This window comes from Stomoxys calcitrans, chromosome 4 (assembly GCF_963082655.1).
Source record: "Stomoxys calcitrans chromosome 4, idStoCalc2.1, whole genome shotgun sequence".
In the NCBI taxonomy this organism is placed as follows: domain Eukaryota; kingdom Metazoa; phylum Arthropoda; class Insecta; order Diptera; family Muscidae; genus Stomoxys; species Stomoxys calcitrans.
The window spans coordinates 14,279,475-14,303,320 of record NC_081555.1 but is presented as its reverse complement, the minus strand read 5'-3'; the positions used below and the strand labels follow the sequence as shown (position 1 = coordinate 14,303,320).

The window sequence follows — 23,846 nt, the reverse complement described above, 5'->3', positions numbered from 1 at the left end:
TATAACCTGATATAGCTCCCATATAAATTGATCTCCCGATTTGACTTCTTGAGCCCCTGGAAGCTGCAATTGTTATCCGTTTTGGCCGAAATTTTGCACGGAGTGTTTTGTTATGACTTCCAATATTCTTACCAAGTATGGTTCAAATTGGTCTATAACCTGATATAGCTCCCATATGAACCGATCTCCCGATTTGACTTCTTGAGCCCCTGGAAGCCGCAATTTTTGTCTGATTTGGCTGAAATTTTGCATGTGGTGATTTGTTATGGCTTCTGACAACTGTACTAAGTAAGGTCCAAATCGGCCTATAACCTGATATAGCTCCCATATAAACCGATCTCCCGATTTGACTTCTTGAGCCCCTGGAAGCCGCAATTTTTGTCTGATTTGGCTGAAATTTTGCATGTGGTGATTTGTTATGGCTTATAAAAACTGTACTAAGTAAGGTCCAAATCGGCCTATAACCTGATATAGCTCCCATATAAACCGATCTCCCGATTTGACTTCTTGAGCCCCTGGAAGCCGAAATTTTTGTCCGATTTGGCTGAAATTTTGCATGTGGTGTTCTGTTATGGCTTATAACAACTGTGCTAAGTAAGGTCCAAATTGGTCTATAACCTGATATAGCTCCCATATAAACCGATCTCCCGATTTGACTTCTTGAGCTCCTGGAAGCCTCAATTTTTGTCCAATTTGGTTGAAATTTTGCATGTGGTGTTCTGTTATGGCTTCTAACAACTGTACTAAGTAAGGTCCAAATCGGTCTATAACCTGATATAGCTCCCATATAAACTGATCTCCCGATTTGATTTCTTGAGCCCCTAGAAGCCGCAATTTTTGTCCGATTTGGCTGAAATTTTGCACGTGGTGTTCTGTAATGGCTTATAACAACTGTGCTAAGTAAGGTCCAAATTGGTGTATAACCTGATATAATTAAGAAAATTAACAACACCTAGTACTAAATGTTATGCACTTGTTGATCTACAATTTTCCATAAGTACAACATCATGGAACACCTACCAGAAATCCCTATTAGATTTATCTAAGCAAACCAACTATGCTCGCAAATTTTAAGTACGATATAGAATTTAGAAGGTAATATTAAAAAAATATATATAATATACAGTCATATATAATATATATATACATATAAAAAATAAACTAAATGTAAGCCCTTTTTTAAATTTTATTTAAAAAAAAATTATATATAAGCTTAAGGCGATCCTAGAGTTCCTAGTTTTCTACAAGAAGATTTTTATATCCCATAGTTTGCACAAAAATTATCCTAGATGTATAAGCAGTAGAAAATATAACGAAATGTGTTAAAACTTCACAATATATAGAAAAACATCCTTAAGGCAGTTTAGATCATTGCACATACTTTTAGCTTGGATCTATAACGCTTTTCAGTCATATTCTTCATGTGTACAATAGCTTAATTTTGATTTCTGTTGCTATATTGCCCAAAAAAGAAAAAAAAAGAAAAATCCATAGAATCTCAAACAAACACGATGTAATTTTTTATGTAACAGCTGTCATCGTCGTCATATCAAAACTAAGCCCCCAAACAACAACATCGAAATAAAAAAAAATAAATAAAATAACTAAAAACATTACTAACTGTGTTTTTAATCTCTTGAAACTTTTAAATATCCCATAGAAATTTGCGTTAGCAAAATAAATTTCCTAGAGAGAAAAAATGTTGACAGATTTTAGTTAACCAGGAAGAAAATTTCCCATCTGAACGAAATTTTGGAAAAATTTCCTATAGAAATGAAATTTTGACAAAATATTTTAAAAAAATTAAATTTTGACAAAATATTTTAAAAAAATTAAATTTTGACAAAATTTCTTATAGCAAAGAAATTTTGACAAAATTTCCCATCTCGATGAAATTTTGAAAAAATTTCCCATCTAACTGAAATGTTGACAAAATTTCCCATCTAAATGAAATTTTGACAAAATTTCCCATCTAAATGAAATTTTGACAAAATTTCCCATCTAAATGAAATTTTGACAAAATTTCCCATCTAAATGAAATTTTGACAAAATTTCCTATAGAAATGAAATTTTGACAAAATTTCCTATAGAAATGAAATTTTGACAAAATTTCCTATAGAAATGAAATTTTGACAAAATTTCCTATAGAAATGAAATTTTGACAAAATTTCCTATAGAAATGAAATTTTGACAAAATTTCCTATAGAAATGAAATTTTGACAAAATTTCCTATAGAAATGAAATTTTGACAAAATTTCCTATAGAAATGAAATTTTGACAAAATTTCCTATAGAAATGAAATTTTGACAAAATTTCCTATAGAAATGAAATTTTGACAAAATTTCCTATAGAAATGAAATTTTGACAAAATTTCCTATAGAAATGAAATTTTGACAAAATTTCCTATAGAAATGAAATTTTGACAAAATTTTCTATAGAAATAAAATTTTGACAAAATTTTCTACAGAAGTAAAATTTTGACAAAATTTCCTATTTAAATGAAATTTTGACAAAATTTCCTATCTAAATGAAATTTTGACAAAATTTCCTATCTAAATGAAATTTTGACAAAATTTCCTATCTAAATGAAATTTTGACAAAATTTCCTATCTAAATGAAATTTTGACAAAATTTCCTATCTAAATGAAATTTTGACAAAATTTCCTATAGAAATGAAATTTTGACAAAATTTCCTATAGAAATGAAATTTTGACAAAATTTCCTATAGAAATGAAATTTTGACAAAATTTCCCATCTAAATTAAATTTTGACAAAAATTTTCTACAGAAATGAATTTTTTGACAAAATTTGCTATAAAAATGAAATTTTGACAAAATTTCCTATAGAAATGAAATTTTGACGAAATTTCTTATAGAAATGAATATTTTGACAAAATTTCCTTAGAAATGAATTTTCTGACAAAATTTCCGAAAGCAAAGAAATTTTGACAAAAATAAAAAAATATATTTGTCAGAGTTCTCAGACCTCTGAATTTCTTAGTTTTGTATTTGACCAAAGTTTTGTTTTCTTTCCTTAATTTTGAATTTGCTTTTATTCTTCTTTATAATATTTTTGTTATCATATCTGCTTGTATATATATATATCGTTATAAATAAATGTAGAAAACAAATTGTAGAATAAATTAAAAACGTGGCGTTTTTATTTTGTTCAACTGTACCTTGTTATTATTTGGAGAAACGTTTCTGTTGCCTTAGGCGATAGATATCATTGACAGGTGGTGCAGCAGCGGGAGCTTCTTCGTCACTATCATCGCCGCCGGGCAACATGCGTCGTCGTTTAACACCGGTGGCCGCATCGCCAGCACAAATGCTCTCGTCGACAATCCAATGCACAGATTTTGCTAAATCAAAGATTTTTGTATCGCAACCAGGATCACCGGAGGGCAAAGGAGGTGCTTTGGGGGAAAAAAAGAAAATAAAAAGCTATTATCCTTTTCTTCTTCTTTTTAACAAAAAGCCACTTACCATCCGTCAGTTTTATGCGATTGAAGATATCAAATAACATTTCAATGGATACAAAAGGCCCTCTAAAGCATACAGGCGGTGGCAAAGAGGCACACAAAGCCGCCAAAGCTGGCGGTTGAGGAAAGGTACCCCCCGCCAAGGGATGGGCTCCGGGATAGGCATTTGCTTTGGGCTTAAACGGAATCATTTGTGAGAAATCTGGTTTTGGTAATTGCACAGCGGGTTCTGTTTCAGGTTCTTCTTTGGCCGCTGGAGCTCCAGGGCCATTCGCCGCTATTTTATTTAGAGTGATGCCTACATTCTATTAAAGGGAAGTTTTAAATGTTTAAGCATGGACATTATAGGATAAGGACTTGCCTCTGTGTAACCAATCGATCTTAATTCTATCGTAGAGCAGGGATACAAATCCAAAAATTTATAACGATCCACCAATTGAGCGGTTTCTTTGCCTTCATATTCTTTTAGCTGAAAGGTAAAGGTAAAAATGACAATGAAATCAAAAGAGACTAAATTATGGAAACCTTTATACAAAAACTTGTAATCCAAAGGGAAAGAAAGCTCAAAAACTGCCTTTCATATGACAATAAGAGAACGCCAATGAAAGATGGCTTCATTGCTTTGGTTCTAAGGCCTTCTTAACATCAGTAGCTAGGTAAACTGAAATTGGTATATATCGGGTATTCTCCTTTTGCAGTTCCTTTGCTCTCCTCTATCCCTTTTAGATTTTCAAGTGACATGATTTTACTCCTCCCCTCCTTCTATCACTTACATTTTCCAACACCGAACTTCTTCTCCTCTCAACCTTTACTATACTCGAAAGATCTCCGATGTTTGATTCAAATTCCAAAAAACGATTCCAAACATTTACACTAAGTTGGGGTGTTAAACCACCCGATGATAACACCCTTTCGAACAGCACTCTAGTGTTGTTGTCTTCATTCAAATGAGATAGATAGTCAATGTAGCACATGACATATTCGGGACTACCACCAAAACGTTTTAAACCCAATTCGAAAATACGAAAGGCTATATCCTTGTCTTTGGAGCAGTAGTATTCCATGAGAGCAGCCGAAACAAAAACATGATAACGTGAACGTACATCTTCACGGGCCTTCTTAAAGACAGCTCGAGCAGATTTAATGCCTTCGGCACGGCGGGCAAATTTCATGTATTGCACATAAGCCTGGAAAGGAAGAGATGCAAAAGTAGTTAAAATTTATGAGATTATAAAAAAATATTTTTGGTGGTTTATAAGTCCAAATTTGTTGCTTATATTTTACTGATATGTTGAACACCTACAGATTTCTTGACTTTAATGACCCTTAGTGAAATTTCATTTTGGGGAAAAATGTTAACAAAATTTTGTGGCATAGCAGTCTGACGAGGCCCCTGGCAAAGTCCGAAATCGCGATCATTGCAGCCAAACCCCTTGATGCATTTATCACACCACAAGTGTTAAGACTCTTTAAAGAGTTTTTGTCGTTTCGTTTTGAAATAGAAGCAAGAAATTAAAATACATTGGTCTAAGCTGATTAAACCAACAACAAAATGAAATGTTGTGACTAAACTAAAGAAGCCCAAAGGAATGAAGAGAAGGAAAAGTTTAAACAAACATTTTTGACACAATTTTCAATTGGAAACATTTTGACAAATTTTCATCATCAGAATCAGATTAAAATTTAGGCTTCTAAGGGCTGAAGAAATAACATCCGGGAATCTGTTTATATGGGGGTTAGATCTGTTTATAGACCGATGCGGATCATACTTGGCATGGATGTTAGTCATGACTCAGGTCATTGTACCAAAAAAAAATTATTCAAAAAAAAAATTTTTCAAAAAAAAAATATTTTGCAAAAAATTTTTTCTATAGAAAAACTTTTGTCAAAAATTTTTTTCTATAGAAACAATTTTGTCAAAAATGTTCTATAGAAAAAATTTTGCCAAAAATGTTCTATAGAAAAAATTTTGCCAAAAATTTTCGTAAGAAAAAATTTTGCCAAAAATTTTCTATAGAAAAAATTTTGCCAAAAATTTTCTATAGAAAAAATTTTGCCAAAAATTTTCTATAGAAAAAATTTTGCCAAAAATTTTCTATAGAAAAAATTTTGCCAAAAATGTTCTATAGAAAAAATTTTGCCAAAAATTTTCTATAGAAAAAATTTTGGCAAAACTTTTCTATAGATAAAATATTGCCAAAATTTTCTATAGAAAAAATTTTGCCAAAAATTTCCTATAGAAAAAAATTTGCCAAAAATTTTCTATAGAAAAAATTTTGTCAAAAATTTTCTATAGAAAAAATTTTGCCAAAAATTTTCTCTAGAAAAAATTATTGGAAAAATTTTCTATAGAAAAAATTTTGCCAAAAATTTTCTATAAAAAATATTTTGCCAAAAATTTTCTATAGAAAAAATTTTACCAAAATTTTTCTATAGAAAAAATTTTGCCAAAAATTTTCTATAGAAAAAATTTTGCCAATAATTTTCTATAGAAAAAATTTTTCCAATAATTTTTTCTAGAGAAAAATTTAGCTAAAAATTTTCTAAAGAAAAAATTTTGCCAAAAATTTTCTATAGAAAAAATTTTGCCAAAAATTATCTATAGAAAAAATTTTGCCAAAAATGTTCTATAGAAAGAATTTTGCCAAAAATTTTCTATAGAAAAAATGTTGCCAAAAATTTTCTATAGAAAAAATTTTGTCAAAAATTTTCTATAGAAAAAATTTTGTCAAAAATTTTCTATAGAAAAAATTTTGTCAAAAATTTTCTATAGAAAAAATTTTGTCAAAAATTTTCTATAGAAAAAATTTTGTCAAAAATTTTCTATAGAAAAAATTTTGCCAAACATTTTCTATAGAAAAAATTTTGCCAAAAATTTTCTATAGAAAAAATATTGCCAAAAATTTTCTATAGAAAAAAATTTTGCCAAAAATTTTCTATAGAAATACTTTTGACGAATTTTCTTTAGAAAAAAAATTAAAAATTAACACTATCAGGCAACATACATAATAGATTACTTTAAACTTTCACGTTGCGGTGTACCTAGTTCTATGAAAGATAAGTTCTACACCAAGATAATCATACTCATAAGTTTACTTACGAGTGTTGGATCGATATCAGGAATGGCCAAAAACTTATTATACATAGCATGAACTTTGTCATATTTCATGCGTCCCTCTTCAAAATCGGCATAGGCAAAGTATAGCAAAGCATTTTTGTTGAGAACTCCATTGATGGAACGCTCCAGGATGTTGGCACACTCATCGGCAAATATTTTTGCAGCTTGTGTGTCCTAAAGTATATACAAAATATAAAAATGTCAATAACATTCAATTGAGAAATCAATAAGGGTAAGTAAATAACACTCAAAATCTTTTAGATATTTTAAAAGTACACAGTAAGAAAGAAATGTCTGCAAAAGCATCAAGGGAATTGCATTATGGATACTAAAATGTTGAAGATATTTTAATTAAACATTGGGATTTAGTGAAGTTTTCATTATTTTATATGTTTATTTATTTACTTTACTATTTCTTGTTTAGTATTTGTCTTTTTATGAATGCAATTTCCTCAATACCTTTAGACATTATTCGTTGAAACGAGTAGCGAAATAAAAAATCCATATGGTTTGAATTTGTAAGTTAAGATAAGACTTGTCAGTCTTATAGTTTATTGATAGACATATCAACCAATGGCCAAATAATATCATTGGCATATTGTTCATCCATTTGAGAATGCACATGCTTAACATCATCTTCGCCTTAATGTGCCTTAGTGTTGATATTGCAATATGTGTATTATGCTGAAATTGAGAATTTATAGAATAGGAAAACACTATACGCACTCCTTTTTCGGTTAAAGCTTTAGAGCTTTGATCTAAAAATTGAGCTGCTTGATGCCAAACTGCCGGATGGTGGGTAAGCACCAGCAAACATTGTTCGGTGGCAAACATAACACGACGAGTGATAAGTGCTGTGTCTTCCGTACGCAAGGGATTGGATTTTTCAAAGGCTATGAATTTCTTCCATAGCTCAACCTAAGAATAAACAAAAAAAAATAAAAATATTTAAGTTCCTTTTTAAAATGTTAATATACAAAGCCACCTGTCTGATTTCTTCTTTAGATAAATTTGGTGGTACTGCAGGTAGATTGCGATTAAGACCTTTGGTAATATTTTCCAATTCCTTGGCCACCCGACGAGCATTCATATAGTCTCTATGATAATAAAATGAAAATTAGAAGAATATTGCAAAAATGTTGGTCCCTCATATTCACTTAGATCTCTCCAAAGCCATTTTCTCCGATATTATTGGGTTGATGCCATGCTCGAATTGTATGTAATCTTTCCATAATTGTTCTATGCCCACAATGGGTGTTATTACAGCTTTCTGGTAGACCCTACGCACTGCTGTTATCTTTTGATTTTCCGCATAACTTCCCACCGCTTCGACGCTTCGCAGGAATGATATGTAGTCTTGCCATATGGAAAATGAATGCAAGTCCATACCAATTTTTTCCAAAGCAAAATCATAAGCTTGCGCCAATTTTTCTCTGCAAAAAAAAAAATAGGTCAAAAGACAGAAAATTCTTAAAATCTCATTTAAGCTAAAATAAAAAAAAAAAACAAGAACTCAAGATCCCAGATCGGTTTATATGGCAGCTATATCAGGTTGTGAACCGATTTGAATCATACTTACCACAGTCATAACAAAACACAGCATTCAACATTTCAGCCAAATCGGATTTGAATTGCTCCCTGTAGAGGCTCAAGAAATGAAGCCCCAGATCGGTTTAAATGGCTGCTATACCAGGTTATGGCCCCTTTTGATTCATACTAAGCACAGCTTTTGAAAGTCATAACAAAACACCTCATGCAAAATTTCTGCTGAATCGGATAATAATTGCACCCTCTAGTGGCTGAAGAAGTCAAGACCCCAGATCTGTTTATATGGAAGCTTTATCAGGTTATGAACCGATTTCTACCATACCTAGCACAGTTGTTGGAAGTCACAACAAAACACATCATGCAAAATTTCGGCCGAATCGGATAATAATTGCGCCCTCTTGTGGCTCAAGAAGTCAAGACCCCAGATCGGTTTATATGGCAGCTATATCAGGTTATAAACCGATTTTAATCATACTTACCACAGTTGTTGAAAGTCATAACAAAACACAGCTTGCAAAATTTCAGCCAAATCGGATAGGAATTGCTACCTGTAGAGGCTCAAGAAGTCAAGACCCAGATCGGTTTATATGGCAGCTATATCAGGTTATGAACCGATTTTCACCGTTAGCACAGTTGTTGGAAGTCACATCAAAACACATGCAAAATTTAAGCCAAATCCGATAAAAAATGGGCTCTATAGTGACTCAAAAAGTCAAGATCCCAGATCTGTTTATATGGCAGCTATATCAAAGCCGACCGAAGTGGCCCATTTGCCAAACCAACCGACCTACACTAATAAGAAATATTTGTGCAAAATTTCAAACGGCTAGCTTTACTCCTTCGAAAGCTAGCGTGCTTTCGACAGACAGACGGACGGACGGACATGGCTAGTTCGACTTAAAATGTCATGACGATTAAGAATATATATCTTTTATGGGGCCTTAGACAAATATTTCGAGGAGTTACAAACAGAATGTCGAAATTAGTATACCCCCATCCTATGTTGGAGGGTATAAAAAAAATGCTAGCACAAAAACATGTTTGTTTCAATGATAAGGGATTTTATTTATAACACCCATTGTACGTACCAGACTGACCCCATGGAGTCCTTCATCGGCAAGGGCCCCCGCGTCATTGTACAACACACTGGTATAACAACAGCACCGCACGGGATAGCTGTGAGTACTACACAGGTTAGAATTTTGAGGTCCTATCTGTGTGGTACTGTCGCGAAAAGTTTAGCTTAGAGCTACCGGGCGCACCCACAAGTTACGGATAATGGGATGCTTCATACTGAGTAGCTACACCGGCAGTCGCGGACAATCAGCGGTATCGAGTGGAGGGTCACAGAGAGAGTCCGGGCGACACCGGCTCCTGCAAAAATACTGAAAGCCTCTGATGCTCGATAAGATAAAGCATGTTATGGGCGCCTTAAAATAACCAATGGCCACCGCTTCCTTAAATACTGAGCAACTATGAAACTCGTGGTAACTTAAAACCATTGCGTCTGAGTAAATAAGCTGTAAGAAAAGTGCTCATATTGATTCATTTAGGTTCCGAGCGCCCTTGCCAAACGCACAATAATAACAAACCTTTGTACAAAATTTGCACCCTCGCGCATAAATTAGCATCATCGGAGACTCATATTCTTTTAACTACTAGTGTGGGCATGACTTAGCTATAATAACAATTAAGCAAACTTACTTATGTGTACTCAAGCCGGCTTTAGTCTCCTTCACATATGTCAAATACAATTTCCACAAATCTATGTTTAAAATTTTCACCAAAGATCTTTGAAAAAGTTTTTCCACTCGTTCAAAGTTGCGCCCCTTCATTTCCTGCTCAATATAGATCTTCCAGTAGCGTGCCGTTGTTGGGAACACATTTACCAATGACTCATATAAACTTCGCACCTCACTGACCGGTCTAGTTTGGGCCTCGCGCAACAATGTGGACCAGGACTCAATATCGTAGGGACGCATTTCTACCACTTGTTGGGCACGCACAAGGCGTTCATGGCCCCATTCCTGGACAAGAAAAGGAAAAGATGGTTATCAATTTACAACAAAACACATTGTCATAAGCCACACTTACTATGTCGATTTTAATTTGATCTCTGACAGACATATTGTAACCCGTATGTTTAGTTAGCTGCTAAGTAGTTGGTGGCTGACTTTCCGAAAATCCACGTAAAACGTTGTCCTCACTTTATTTTGATTTCTAACTTGGCTTGGCTTACGAAAAAGTGAAAAAATAGTTTGATTCTTGTTCTTGGTTCATTCATTCACAGGAATTGATAACCTGGATATCTCGTGGAAGGGTTATCAATTCCTGAGAATGGACGCCAATCATCGAATAAATCAAATGATCTTGATTTTTCAGCCATGACTGATGGTTATGTGTAAATGTGAAGCATATACCCTTATTTTCAGCAATGCTATTATAATGACCACGCATCATGATGTGCCATGTAAGGTATAAGATGAGGACTTGCGAACAGTTCAGTACAATGTTTTTTTTTGTTTCGATTTTTCAATAAATCTAGATGTCAAACGCTTGTTAACACAACTGTGATTTTTTTCTAAGATCTTAAAACGATGTTTTCTTTGTTCTGGTATTCATTTACAGGTAGTGGCAGTTGCCCAACAACAAAATATTGAGTACACTATTTGTCAAAATCAGTGATTAGTGCAACTCTGATTTTGTGTATGTTACTACAATAGTTCGCACCATTTTTCGTTGTTTGTGTTTGGCATGCTTCTCAACTATAATACACACACCCACTCAACCAAACAGATAGTGTACTTCGCGAGAGAAAATTGTGCTCAGCTGTTAACGGTACATACCAGGTAGTGTCATTATGTAATGGCTTATACCCTTATTATCACCAATACCATTACAGTGACCACGCATCATGATGTGCCATGTAAAGTCCCCGTAAGATGAGGTCATGCGAACAGCTGAGTACAATGTTTTTTATTTTTGTTAACACAACTGTGATTATTTTCTAAGATCTTAAAACGTTACTTTCTTTGTTCTGATATTCCACACAAAGGCAACAAAACAGTGTTATAATGACGAAAATTCAACTTTAAAACACATTTGAAGAATATGAGTTGTAAAACAACATTCATTTCTAAAACCACTTTGACGTTTGAATATGCGGCATTTGCCAATCAATGTAGTTTCGTTTGAGGTAGTTATTTGTGTTGTGCTAATAACGCTCCGTCTTGACAGATAGTACAATTTGCGAGAAAATATACTCAGCTGTTTGCTATACACTACCTTGGGCGAAGCCGACGATTTGAATTTTTCTAACGGCGCAGACGACGAGCTACTGCTGCCGATCAAGATTTTCACCAAGCCACCGCCGCCGACCAAAATCCTCGGCTTCGTTCTCTGTCCCTATCTCCTACACCGAATCTGGGCAACACGATTTTTTGTGATTAATTTTACGATTTTACACGGTAAATTTGGGGGAAAAAAATAATTAAATTAGAACAAACCCAATATCTTTATCGCAAAAGTGTGTATATTCATAGTCGCCCCTTAAAAGTGCAAAGAAACTTTGCTAACTTCTTGCCCTGGTCAAAGAAGAGAGCAATGGAAACAAGAGTGAAAGAGAGGGAGAGAGAGCCTGTGGCCCCTATATAAAAGGAAAATACACCCCACCCCACTTGGAGATGTTGGAGTGTGGTGGACCTAATTATAATTTTTGCAGTGACATTAAATGTAAGTGCTAAATTTCGAGTGGGTTTTCGAAAAACTAAAAATGGACCGGCATGAAAGGAACGAATCTTGATTGTTTTTGTTTTTTTTTTACCCAGAATGTTCCAGTGAATATGAAAAAGTCAAAACAAAGCACATTTCGACAAAGGGCGGCGATATGTTAGTGCCACAAAGAACAATAACACCTGCAGACGACGACAAAACGAGGAAAAAGGAAGCTCAGTTCTAACAAAGAGCAGGGGCAATGGTCTAGAAAGCATTTAAAAGATAAAAAAAGGATTACAACGACAAATGATCAATCATCATCACTGCAGCGAAAACTGTGTTATAAAGCCAAACAGAATCCCTCAGAAAAAAGGAGGAGGGTGGGTGTAAAGTATCATAAATTTTTGTTTGAATGAATCATCAAGGGACATTGTGGCGTTAACGGAAAATAAACTCAGTTCTTCTCTGTTTTTTCGTCACTGGAGGGAATCAAATAACATAGAGGCAGTGTATTGAACATTAAAGCAGTGATAAATGTGCATTATCCAGAAAAAATCCATTACAAGCAATAATATATCATATAATACATGTTGGCGCTGGCAGCCAAATTATTAACATCATATGGATAAGACATCATTACAGCATTAGGATAATAAGTAAGTATAAATATGGAATTATCTAGAGATTGACAATCTATTTTCTACCCATTGGGAGTTGACGAATATGCCATTTGACGTATCATCACATATTTTAAATATAGGGTAACATCTAATTAGATACCTCTTTTTTTGTAATTGGTTCGTTTTGCATAAAAATTGCCGAAGGATATGGCAATTTTCTGAAGAAATTAGATGATAATTCTTCAAAAAGATTTCTGATGAATACTGTCCAAAATTCCTATAAGATATAATACAATAACATGTCTGACTCCTGGAAGTACATACATGCATGATCTTTGATTCCAAATCAAGAAATACGTACCAAGATTTAAGTTCCATTAGTTTTTTCATTCATCATATTGATCTGAAATCATATGAATCTGGAGATATTAATAAAGAAAGCGAAGGCTCCTATGGGTCATAAATGACACCTAATCAGGATCTACTCCTTAGTAATATTTGAGGTGTGGTAAATGGGTCGGGCGGTCCCTATTTTCAAAGCAGGAAAACATGCCGAACAAGGACAGTCATACAGACTGATCTTTCTTCTAACCCTGGTCGCAAATAAACTTTTAGTTCTACTCCTATCCGGTTTAAATTTGTACCTTCTTCTAGCACACCACTAGGCTGGATTCAGGAAGATGCACAGCAATACAACACTAACGCTATCCCAATCCCATGACAGCCGGTTGTATGTACTGGATTGACCCGATGAATTCCTTCATCGGCAAGGGCTGCCGCCTCAGTGTACCACACACTGCTACTACAACAACAACAACTAACGCTATCACCACTCATCAGCCACGGTCTGTAGCAGAAAAGGCCCTGCGAACGTATGGTTCTCTCGGCTCTTGGTCTATCAAAAGCATATGAAACGGTCAGTCACACCACCCTCTTTAATAAGATCTTTAATGTCGACAGCACGACTTAGAGTTCGACATGAAGTGCAACCTGTATAGTTAAACAAAGTTCTTCAAAGTTCTTCCCGCTCTTGTTTAACATCCGCAAATTTGCAAAAAATGCAAATGTTCCCGTGAACATTTCATTAAGAAACAGGCGTAAACTTCTCACATGTCACTGGGTGCTGTTCGATTCAAGTTTAAGCTCAATGATAAGGGTCCTCCTTTTCATAGCCAAGTCCGAACTGAGTGCCGCAGAGCGACATCTCTTCGAGGAGAAGTTTTTTACATGCCAAAGTACCTCATAAATGTCATCAGCATTAAGAAGGGATAACCACCGCTGAATTTTTTTCTGATTTGAACCCTAGTGTTCAACATAATAGGCGGACATGCTGACTTCTTGTTCGGCATGTCCTCCCAGTTGTTCTACCTCCAAAAATGCATATTGGCCCATGAATATTCCCTTGAGGAGCAGGGACAAATTTCTCCCATGTCAATGAGTGCCGTTCGATTTTAGTTAAAGGAGGCATGCCGCAGAGCGACACCTCTTTGGGGAGAAGTCTTTACATGCCAACGAACCTCACAAATGTCGTCAGCATTAAGAGGGGATAACCACCGCTGAAATTTTTTTCTGTGATTCGAACTCAAGTGTTCAACATTTAACCTCCAAACTCCTCCAAACCTCGAAACTTATATACAAATTTGGGATCAAGTCCCAAGAATTTGGGATCAGCCCCAAAGGGACATGTAGGCCGATCGGGGCACGTACCGGGTTGACCCGATGGAGTACTTCATCGGCAAGGGCTGCCGCCTCAGTGTACAATACACTGCTACAACAACAACCACCCATATAGGAAGTATTTGCTGACCATTGCAATATGGGGCTCAAAAAAGACGCATTTTAGAGTAGAACACGAATCTGATATATATTTTCAGGGCCAAGTCACTGAGTGGCCACCCCATCCCCCATAACAGCCCCCAAACCGGTCATTTTTGCTAATTATGGAAAAATGGGGCTCAAATGAAAGGTATTTGAGAGTAGACCACGAATCTGATATCAAAATTCGAGACCAACTGTCTAGGGGACATCCTACCCTAATAACAACCCCCAAATAGGACGTATTTGCTCACCAAGACAATTTGGGTCTTCAAGACAGTGCGGCTCGATATCGATGGTTATTAGGGCCCATACCCAAACCGGACATATTTGCTGACTTTTGCAATAAGGGCTTTAAATGAAAGGTACTAGAGATTAGAAAACGAATTTGAAATCCAATTTCGAGGCCAATGGCAATATGGGGTTCATATGAAAGGTACTTGAGATATATGAGAATAGAGAACGATGCTGATATATATTCAGGGCTAAGTGTGTGGGGGACCACCCAACTAACTAAAACACCCCCAAATCGGCCATATTTTCCGACCATGTCAATGTGGGTCTCGAATGAAAGGTATTTGAGAATAAAGCACGGAATTGATACCCATTTTTGGGATGGAAAAAAATGGAAAAAATTTTCAAAATTTTATTTAAATAGAAATTGTGTCAAAATTGTGTTTCATTGGAAGATTTTGTCAAAAGAACTTTTTTTGCAACACTAAAAATCATTTTTTACACATTTTTTGCATTTTTTCATTAAAATGACAGATTTGACGTTTTGGTGGAAAACTTATAAACTTTGATTTAAAACCTAGAAAAAATAAAAAAAATTAATTTATATTATTAAAAAAAAATTAAATACAAAATAGCTCTAAACTGTCATTTTGAACGGTTTGATCTTTCTAGTGTTTAGAAAAAACATTTGGATAATTTTTATAGCAAATGCTGTTATATTTTTTTATAATTAAAAATAATATTCTCTCTTTTTTCAGTAAATTCACATAAACCAGTACAGCAATATACTACAAGGAAGTTAGGAGCAGTCTCCAAAAAATAAGTCTTCATCTAGTAAATAAATCATCAAAACAACTGGAAGTTGGGCTTTAAACAAAATACAACTGAGGACATTACAGCTTTAGTCAAGCAGCAAGGTAAAATACATCAAGACGACGAGAAAGTTGGTTGCCTGAGTACGTTAAACAAACACTAAGAAGGCCATAAAAGTATTCTTAAAGCGCAGTAGTATTCTGTTTATAAAAGTTTGCCGTTTTGGCAAATTAAAAAGATAATTAAGTCATTGTAGAAATAGCAACACAAACATAAACTAGGCATATAAGGCAAGGAGAAAGAAAAAAGCAAAAACATTTATAAACTAGCGCACATGAGGTGGGAACTTCACTCCACCTAATTCGACTACGACGTAATAGGAATTCTTGTTGATAGTAAAGAAATAACAAATATTTCATATTTATTAGAAGAAGAAGCAGCTGCTAACCACCACAGTAAGACATTGTCTACATACATATATAGGTTACATGCCCGTTTAAGTTTAGCCATATAGGAAGCTATAGTCTTAGAATTGTTTGTATTAATTAATGACACAAACAACAAAAAACGAAAAGCATTTAAAACACCGAAATCAAAAGTTCCACCCACAATAATTTTTGCATAATTTTTATTACTTAATAATCTAAATAAAAAAAAAAAAGAAGAATACTTGGATCTCATTGACAAAGAAGCCAAAAGATTACTCACAGATTCATTAACGCACACATACGCCCATTGCGCTAGAAACATCATTAGGACATCCCATTAGAAAGTTGATCGTTTTTGTAAATCGCATCTAAGTTTTGTTTTAAAACATTTGACAGTTTAGAGTCGCTAACATTTAAGCAAATCCCCAACATACCCGCCCCGCCCCCATCACATTCAACACACGCAGTATTACATTTACTCAACCAAAATAAATCACCACCATCAACAGCCGTGGTAACCAACAAACGCTTGACAAACACGCAAATCCTTTAGAGTACAATACACGCACATCAAAAGTACTGCTAGCTTTCTTCCACGACTATTGGTAGTACTACTACTACCAGACATCTATTTTTGTTTAGTTTACTGTTCGTGACCTTAGAGCTCCTACCTTTAGTGTTTTTAGTTCCTTTTTTATTTGTGTTCTTTCCCATGTAATCTGTCTCCTCACTACTCCTCGCTCTCGCTATTCACTGCCATATTTCTGCATTAATTTAAAAAAAAGCACGCCTGATATTGCTGGAGATTGGCTTGCAAACATGGTGGGTTCCTCCCAGACACAACAACTAACGCAACAAGCCACCAGTCAAATTATAACGCCTAACAACGGCCATCAGCAATTGCCATTAGCATCGCAAAGTGCAACGACGGCGGCCTCATTTCCACACCACTTAGTGCGTCTTCCTTCGGCGCGAAGTCTTTTAGGTGATAGCAACGTTAATATCAGCAGCACCACTACCTCTTCGTCATCGTCGGCCACCAATAACTCCAATCAAAATAACATTATTTCCACCTTATCGCCCAATAACAGTTCATCGGTGGCTGTGGCCACCCACACCAACAGCGCTCCACATCATGTCGACGAGTTGTTGCTGCCTCTGTCGGCCAACAGTATTTACAAGGATGCATCAACTTGTACTGCCGCAATTTTAGATAACCCCCAGAGTCTTTATACGTCCATGCGTAGCAAGAGTTGCCGCATTGATAGTGCCAGTAATAATAGGATTGGCCCCAATGGGGCATATCTCTCATCGACCTCGTCCACTTCGCTAGTGTACGATGCGAATACGAATGCAGCCAACGCCACCGCCACCGCCTCCGGTCCTCCCGTCAACAATAGTCAAACGAATTACTATAACAACGATATAAGGAATAAAGTTCAAGCCCAGTATCCGCAACAGGCTTTAATGTCTTCCCAGCTAAGCGATATAACGGGAGATAGCCATGGTATGGGTATGATTAAGCTAAGCAGTAGGCCCCAGGCGTATTTGGGCCTAAATGCCAAGGATCTCAAGCCACCCTGTGTTACGTCAAGTGGCGTTAGCGCCTCGATTCATGAATCACCCCATCGTCATAATATGCCTTCCTCGAACGGCAGCACTCCGGGCCAACAGTTGGTTGACTCCATACCCATGAATTCTTTAGTGGTGAGCAGTAGTAGCAGTTCTACCGCTGCCTCCAATAGGCAAGGAAATGGCGACGAATCGGCGGCATCCAGCAATAATGGCAACATAAGCGCCGCTTTAGTGCCACACCAGCATCCATCATCGCATGCGACAAATCAAAATGATAGCTTCTCCTTTCATGAGCACATAATAATGTCCGGCCAACAAAAGGCCACCATGACGGAAAAGCCCAAGCCCCTGGTTGTTTCACCCCAACAGGTGATGATTCTCTACATGCACAAGCTAACCCCCTACGAGCGCACTGAAATCTTAAATTATAGTCAAATCTATTTCATTGGTGCCAATGCCAAGAAACGGCCCGGGCTGGTGGGACCTAATAATACGGCCAACAATTACGATTATGATAACGAACAAGGTGCTTACATCCACGTGCCCCACGATCATGTGGCCTATCGCTATGAAATGCTCAAAATCATAGGAAAGGGCAGTTTTGGTCAGGTGATAAAGGCTTACGACCACAAGACCCACGAACATGTAGCCCTAAAAATTGTGCGCAACGAAACGCGCTTCTATCGTCAGGCCCAAGAGGAGATACGCATATTGCACCACCTGCGACGCCAGGACAAATACAATACCATGAACATCATCCATATGTACGACTACTTTACGTTTCGCAACCACATGTGCATCACTTTTGAGCTGTTGAACATCAACCTGTATGAGTTAATCAAGAAGAACTCCTTTAAGGGCTTTTCGCTGCAGTTAATACGTAAATTTGCCCACTCGCTGTTACAGTGTCTGGATGCCTTGTACAAGAACGAAATCATCCATTGTGATATGAAGCCCGAAAATGTGTTGCTCAAACAACAGGGGCGCTCAGGCATCAAGGTGATTGATTTTGGATCATCATGCTTCCAACGAGAGAGGGTCTACAGCTATATACAATCGAGATTTTATAGGGCGCCCGAAGTGATATTGGGCACACAATATGGGCGAGCCATTGATATGTGGTCACTGGGTTGTATATTGGCGGAGCTGTTGACGGGGCATGCCCTCTTTCCGGGGGAAAATGAATCAGATCAATTGGCCTGTATACTAGAAGTTCTGGGCATGCCACCCAAGGATCTTCTTAAGACCTCTAGGCGCACCAAGGTGTTTTTCAATCCCGAAGGCTATCCTCGTTACTGCACTGTCCGAAACTTGGCCGATGGTATGGTTGTCTTAAAAGGTGGTCAGTCAAGGCATGGCAAACCTCGAGGACCACCAGGATCCAAAACACTATCAAGGGCTTTGGACGGCTGCAAAGATGCCTTGTTCTTGAATTTCATACGCGGTTGCTTGGAATGGGATCCGGAGAAACGCTTGACGCCCGCAGAAGCACTTAAACATCCATGGTTGCGCAGGCGTTTACCCAAGCCGCCCAGTAGCCAGAGTGGTGTTATTAGCAGTAGTAGTGGTGCTAACAGCATATGTGATGAAAAATCGCCAGTGTCATCTAATCCTGGTGGCAGTGATAGCGGTAGTGTCTCGGCAGCGAATTTAGAGAATAATTGCCATAGTCAGGACTACAGCACATCTGTAGGTAGTGGTGGTGCAGCTTCTTCTGCGGTAACCAATGATCAATCGGATCCATTGTGGAAACTTCAGAGTGTGCAGCAAGCCAAAACGGATTTTGTAATGCCGCCTATGGCGGAATATCAAAAGGATGCAGCGCCACCAGCTGGGCTAACCAATCCCATAGCCACTTCGGCACCGGCTAAAGATTATTCGATGCTCTATCCTTCCAATCTAACACTAAGTATATCTTCGAATGGTTCTACGCACCGGTGTGGCAGTGAATTCAACTCAAAAATGCCCTCAATGCAAAAGGAGGAATAAAATCACAACACCCCCTCCCCAAATAAGCCTCATCATCATTGCATGGCTGGCTACATATGGCTCACTGCGGCTGTGGCTAGACCAATTAAATTCTTGAGTCGTGGTTTGGGCAGAAGACCGACCCCCTTAGTTCAGAGTGCAGCAAAACTACAAACATAAACTTGCATTTGAATTTGCATTTGGGCGGGCCAAGGATAACGAAGTGAAACAAGGGAATTGGTATGGCGAGATTTGTGTACAACGATTGTCAAAATACTTATAAAGAATTGAGATTATCTATATAGTATCTATGTATGTTACATCATCTAATAATCTATGTATAAGAACCCATGTGAATGTGTGTTATTGTATTGAATGCGTTGAATTGAATGCACATGAATGAAAAATTAACTAAGTGTTTGTTGTAGCTGCTCAAGTACCCTCACCCACACTCTTTCTTCATTCGGTTGAAAAGCCATTTTTCACATAGCAAAATAAATTCTTAGAATTTTCTAAACTATCTTAAATTTTAGAGCAAGAACACTTACACACACACACATAGACACAGACACACATACAACAAACAACTCATCAGATTTTGGTCTAGCTTTTCAGCCGCTAGAAATTGCATACCCAACCCATGTGCATTAGGTGCAAGGGAGCAATAGATGTAGTCGAGTTTTAATTAATTATTCTAGAGCCGAAAAGTTGCCAGAATCTGACTTAACTTATTTTAAGTAGTAACAAAAGAAACTCTATAATTATGATTATGTTTTTTTTTTTTTTTTTTTTTAATAAGAGAACGAGATTACTTGACTGTAATTAAAATTGTTTAATAAGAGAAGTTTTATATTTCCTTTTTGTTTTCCTTTTTTTATTGCCAATACTATTTATAGTTTGCCAAGATATTCGTTAAGCAAATAGTTGTGCAACTAAAGATAACACAAACATAAAAGTAAATATTAATTATCACCAGTTGATATGAATTTAAGTGTTTTATTTGGGAAAAGCGTAACTTTTACTTACAAATAACTGTTTTCATATCCCCTAAGAAATCTGAACCCATTAATGTGACGAGGTGCTAGGCGGGCAGCTAACTTATTGCCAAAAGTGGAGGTGCTTACTTATCTAAATACCATCTATCTTGACAAATTGATCAGACGTTTCAGAGGTGTCAGTGTTCTCTCTAAGAATGTTGTAAGAAATCCAACTTAGTTTAGTTTTCTCTATGTTAGGTTAGGTTAGGTTGAAAAGAGGGTGCAGATATTAATCCGCCCCATGCCACTATGGACATGCGCCTAAGCTAGTAATCGGCTTGTTGTGCGCTCTAAAAACATAAAGTAACCTCTAAAAAGAAAATTCAAAGTTAGGAATTCCGTGCAACTTACAAAATCCTTAATTGTTTTCAATACCACTCCCCTAAGTTGGTTCATGTCTGGTATTGTGTTTCCACCTAAGTGTCAGTATCTGTTAGGCGCGAAAGCCGGGAAATGACAAAGGAAATGCTCAAACGTCTCATTATCTTCCCCGCATGCCCTACACATGCTATCACTTGCCGCACGGATTTTTCATAAGTGAGCTCGTAGTCCTATGTGTGCCGTTATGATATCAATAGCTATACTGACCTCCTTCTTGCTTCCTTTAAGTAATAGCCTCGTCTTCTAACGATCTGGTTCCCCCCATAGGATTTTCACCGTCCTACCGACCGTTTCGCTGTTCGACAATGTTGCATGCGCATTCGTCGCACACTCCCTTAACTCGGACTGCGTCGTCTCGGGTTAACCAAGTTTATTGACTTCGACGTCCTCGCGTTAGCACCACACCACTTCACGCTTTCCGTGATCGCCCGGATCTCCGCCTGCAGGACCGTATTATGATCAAGCAGTCTAAAACAGATCTCAGTCCCTGGGTTCTCTATGTAGGCCCAACTCTGTCCTCTAGCTTTGTTCCATCCGGGTAACATGATCTTCCAGATGGCAATACTAGGGTTCCGTCAATCCAAGACGGTGCCGATGGCACCAGTGCCTCGCAATCGACTTCTAAGTTCATCTCAGGTATCCGATCGGAAACCTGTTCCCTTCCTTCCAGGTTTCGTATCGTTGCCTCGATTATACCGCGATGATATGAGCGGATATCTAAAATAGTGTCCAGTGCCCTAGTGGGCGTGGTCCTCATCGCTCCGCCTATGCCAAGACAACATGTTCTATGAACCTGTTGTATGATCCTTATGTTGCACTTTTTCTCCATAGCAGTTCACCAAACTACTGAGGCTGTGATAAGTAAGTATTGGTATAATCACGCTCTCTAAATATACCACAAAAAAAATTGAAAATTCTTTACTATCGAAAATATGTTAATATTTCTATGACAAGAATAAACCAGCGATTAATCTTAGCACTTGAGAACAATCCCAAATGCATCTCAGAAAAATTGAAAACAATTAAAATTGAACTCCATTTTTTGCAACGCATTACTCACTGGCTGTAACATAAACAATGCAAAATTTGTATCTCTGTCCAGCTTTTTTCTCTCTGTGCAATTATTTTTCGACTATTTGTTTTCAAAATCGATTATTCGACTTTTTAATCAGTGAAAGTCGACTTCGACTTTTCGATTTTTTTTACACAAAAAGTAGATTAATCGATTTTTCGAGAGTCGACTTTGGGATTCCTATTCGATTCTTCCTTCTGGGACAGAAATTAAAACCATGGCTTCTTTAATGAACGCATATAAATTTGTTCAAAGGCTGGCTGCCCAAAATCCAGCTGTGCTGCGTCAAGCAGCCAGAACGAGTAAGTAAGGGGAGGCAATACTGTATGGAATAGCAAAGGGAAAATGTTTCCAACAGTTTACGTAACCCCAAATTGGTAGGTGGGCTTTAATCACCCATTATCATTTGTTTTTATTGTTTCACACATAGTGGCCGGTTGGAATAAGGATTACAAACCTGCCCCATATCCCAAAACTGAAGCCGAGCGTGAAGCTGCTGCCAAGAAATATTACTTACTGCCAGAGGAGTACAAACCCTATGCTGATAATGGTTTGGGCTATGGTGATTATCCCGAACTAAAGGGAGGTTTGGGCATTGAGGCTCGTGACCCCTTTTATCCATATGATTTTCCAGAGTTAAAGCGTAACTTGCATGAAACTGTAAGTAGTGCATAAATCTATTGCTCCCAAAGTTGTCTTAATGTACCTTCTTTACGATGTTGACAGTTCCATGCTAATGCGGATTTATACAGTGAGGATCGTTGGTCCCAGGCCAGTCCACCCCGTTTTGCCAATAGTACCTATTGGCTTGGCTTTTTGGGTTGCATGACTGGATGTTTGGTTGTATACTATTGGTTAGAGAACTATCGTATGTATCGTCCCGTAGCTGCTAAGCAATATCCCGGTGATGGTCAGAAACATTATACCTTCGAGAGAAATTAAAGGAAATTAAAAAAAAATTGTTGCAACAAAGAAATAGGTTGAAATTTAAAATAAATATTATAAAATAAACAAAAGTATGTAATTTGAAAATCTAACAATTGGTTATTTCAACAAAAACAACGTTCTCTATTAAAGCTACATCAGGTTATGGAGCGATTCAGTCCATACTTGGTTTGGATGTTGGAGACCATAGTGGAAGTCATTGAGCATCATTTCAGCCAAATCGAATAAGAATCGGGAGAGCAGTTTATATGGAAGCTATACCAGGATATAAACCGGAAAAAAATTGGCATAGTTATTGGAGGACAAAACAAAATTTCAGCCACATCGGAAAAGAATTGCGCACTGTAAAGGCTCAAAAAGTCAAGACACGTGAACATTTTATATGGCAGCTACATCAGATTATGAACCGATTTGAACCATACTATGAACAGTTCTGGAAGTCATAACAAAACGCTATGTGCAAGGCCGTGGTTATAAAAAACCGTATACGGAAATAGGAAATCACGTTTTTTAGTAATGCCTATCTGCTACGGAAAAGCGTAATTCTGACCAATTCGAAGCATTGACAACACTGATATATTTAGAAGCACATAAAGATTCTGTTGGTAATGAGCATACCAATAGCCGATGATGGGAATGAACTACATAAGAAACCAGAGCTACTCTAGCCAAATTCAGAACTGGATGCCGTAGAAAACTGATTTCATATCATATCTCTCACTATGGACTCCAATTGAAGCAGCCTGATACTTGGAGGCAGCAGCCGGGTCAGAATAATCTTAGAATAAATCTATCGAGTGTGTGTGGCACCTAAATGATGACGTTACTGTTCTGGTTGTTGTTCAAACTCGACGTCCTCACCACATTATGGTCCGGCAGTCGGAAACATATCTCCGTCCTTGGGTCTCAATGTAGACCCTAAGACCCACTCCGTCCACTCTTTGATTCATGGGTGTAATCTAGTATGTGGCTACATCAACTTATGTCAATGCGAATATATGGCTACAACACCAACGACCACCAAGTAGGAAAGGTCGAAATGGAAAGATCAATTGGGGAAGAGAGATTGAAGTCGAAACGGCTTTTAGAAAATATAC

General features: G+C 36.9%; 3 protein-coding genes and 1 non-coding gene across 6 annotated transcripts; 3 read left to right on the top strand and 1 right to left on the bottom strand.

Moving 5' to 3' along the window:
• Positions 1 to 1,425: 1,425 nt before the first annotated feature.
• On the bottom strand, positions 1,426 to 11,201 carry LOC106085777 (protein suppressor of forked). 2 transcript variants are annotated; one of them, XM_013250189.2, is made up of 11 exons: positions 10,242 to 10,508; positions 9,852 to 10,174; positions 7,757 to 8,032; positions 7,585 to 7,696; positions 7,326 to 7,517; positions 6,582 to 6,773; positions 4,255 to 4,668; positions 3,843 to 3,950; positions 3,486 to 3,786; positions 3,179 to 3,415; positions 1,426 to 1,454 (listed from the first exon to the last, which is right to left on the bottom strand). In XM_013250189.2, exons 1-10 carry the CDS (start codon positions 10,272 to 10,274, stop codon positions 3,186 to 3,188), a joined length of 2,181 nt encoding a protein of 726 aa, XP_013105643.2. In that variant the 5' UTR covers positions 10,275 to 10,508; the 3' UTR covers positions 1,426 to 1,454; positions 3,179 to 3,185. The 2 variants fall into 2 exon arrangements, with proteins under 2 accessions (XP_013105643.2, XP_013105644.2); XM_013250190.2 differs by lacking the exon at positions 1,426 to 1,454 and adding an exon at positions 10,568 to 11,201 and having other exon boundaries at positions 3,139 to 3,415; positions 10,242 to 10,381.
• Positions 11,202 to 11,523: 322 nt separating this feature from the next.
• On the top strand, positions 11,524 to 15,377 carry LOC106085772 (uncharacterized). The gene is made up of 3 exons (XR_009398124.1): positions 11,524 to 11,879; positions 11,975 to 12,517; positions 15,289 to 15,377. It is a non-coding gene; the product is annotated as an uncharacterized LOC106085772 (transcript).
• On the top strand, positions 15,378 to 20,102 carry LOC131993968 (dual specificity tyrosine-phosphorylation-regulated kinase 2-like). Of its 2 annotated transcripts, XM_059367815.1 has the most exons (2): positions 15,378 to 15,447; positions 16,863 to 20,102. In XM_059367815.1, exon 2 carries the CDS (start codon positions 17,011 to 17,013, stop codon positions 19,333 to 19,335), a length of 2,325 nt encoding a protein of 774 aa, XP_059223798.1. In that variant the 5' UTR covers positions 15,378 to 15,447; positions 16,863 to 17,010; the 3' UTR covers positions 19,336 to 20,102. The 2 variants fall into 2 exon arrangements, with proteins under 2 accessions (XP_059223798.1, XP_059223797.1); XM_059367814.1 differs by having other exon boundaries at positions 15,384 to 20,102.
• A 1,853-nt stretch (positions 20,103 to 21,955) lies between these two features.
• LOC106085773 (NADH dehydrogenase [ubiquinone] 1 beta subcomplex subunit 8, mitochondrial) lies at positions 21,956 to 22,836 on the top strand. The gene is made up of 3 exons (XM_013250183.2): positions 21,956 to 22,106; positions 22,235 to 22,464; positions 22,531 to 22,836. Exons 1-3 carry the CDS (start codon positions 22,022 to 22,024, stop codon positions 22,744 to 22,746), a joined length of 531 nt encoding a protein of 176 aa, XP_013105637.2. The 5' UTR covers positions 21,956 to 22,021; the 3' UTR covers positions 22,747 to 22,836.
• The last annotated feature ends 1,010 nt before the right edge of the window (positions 22,837 to 23,846 follow it).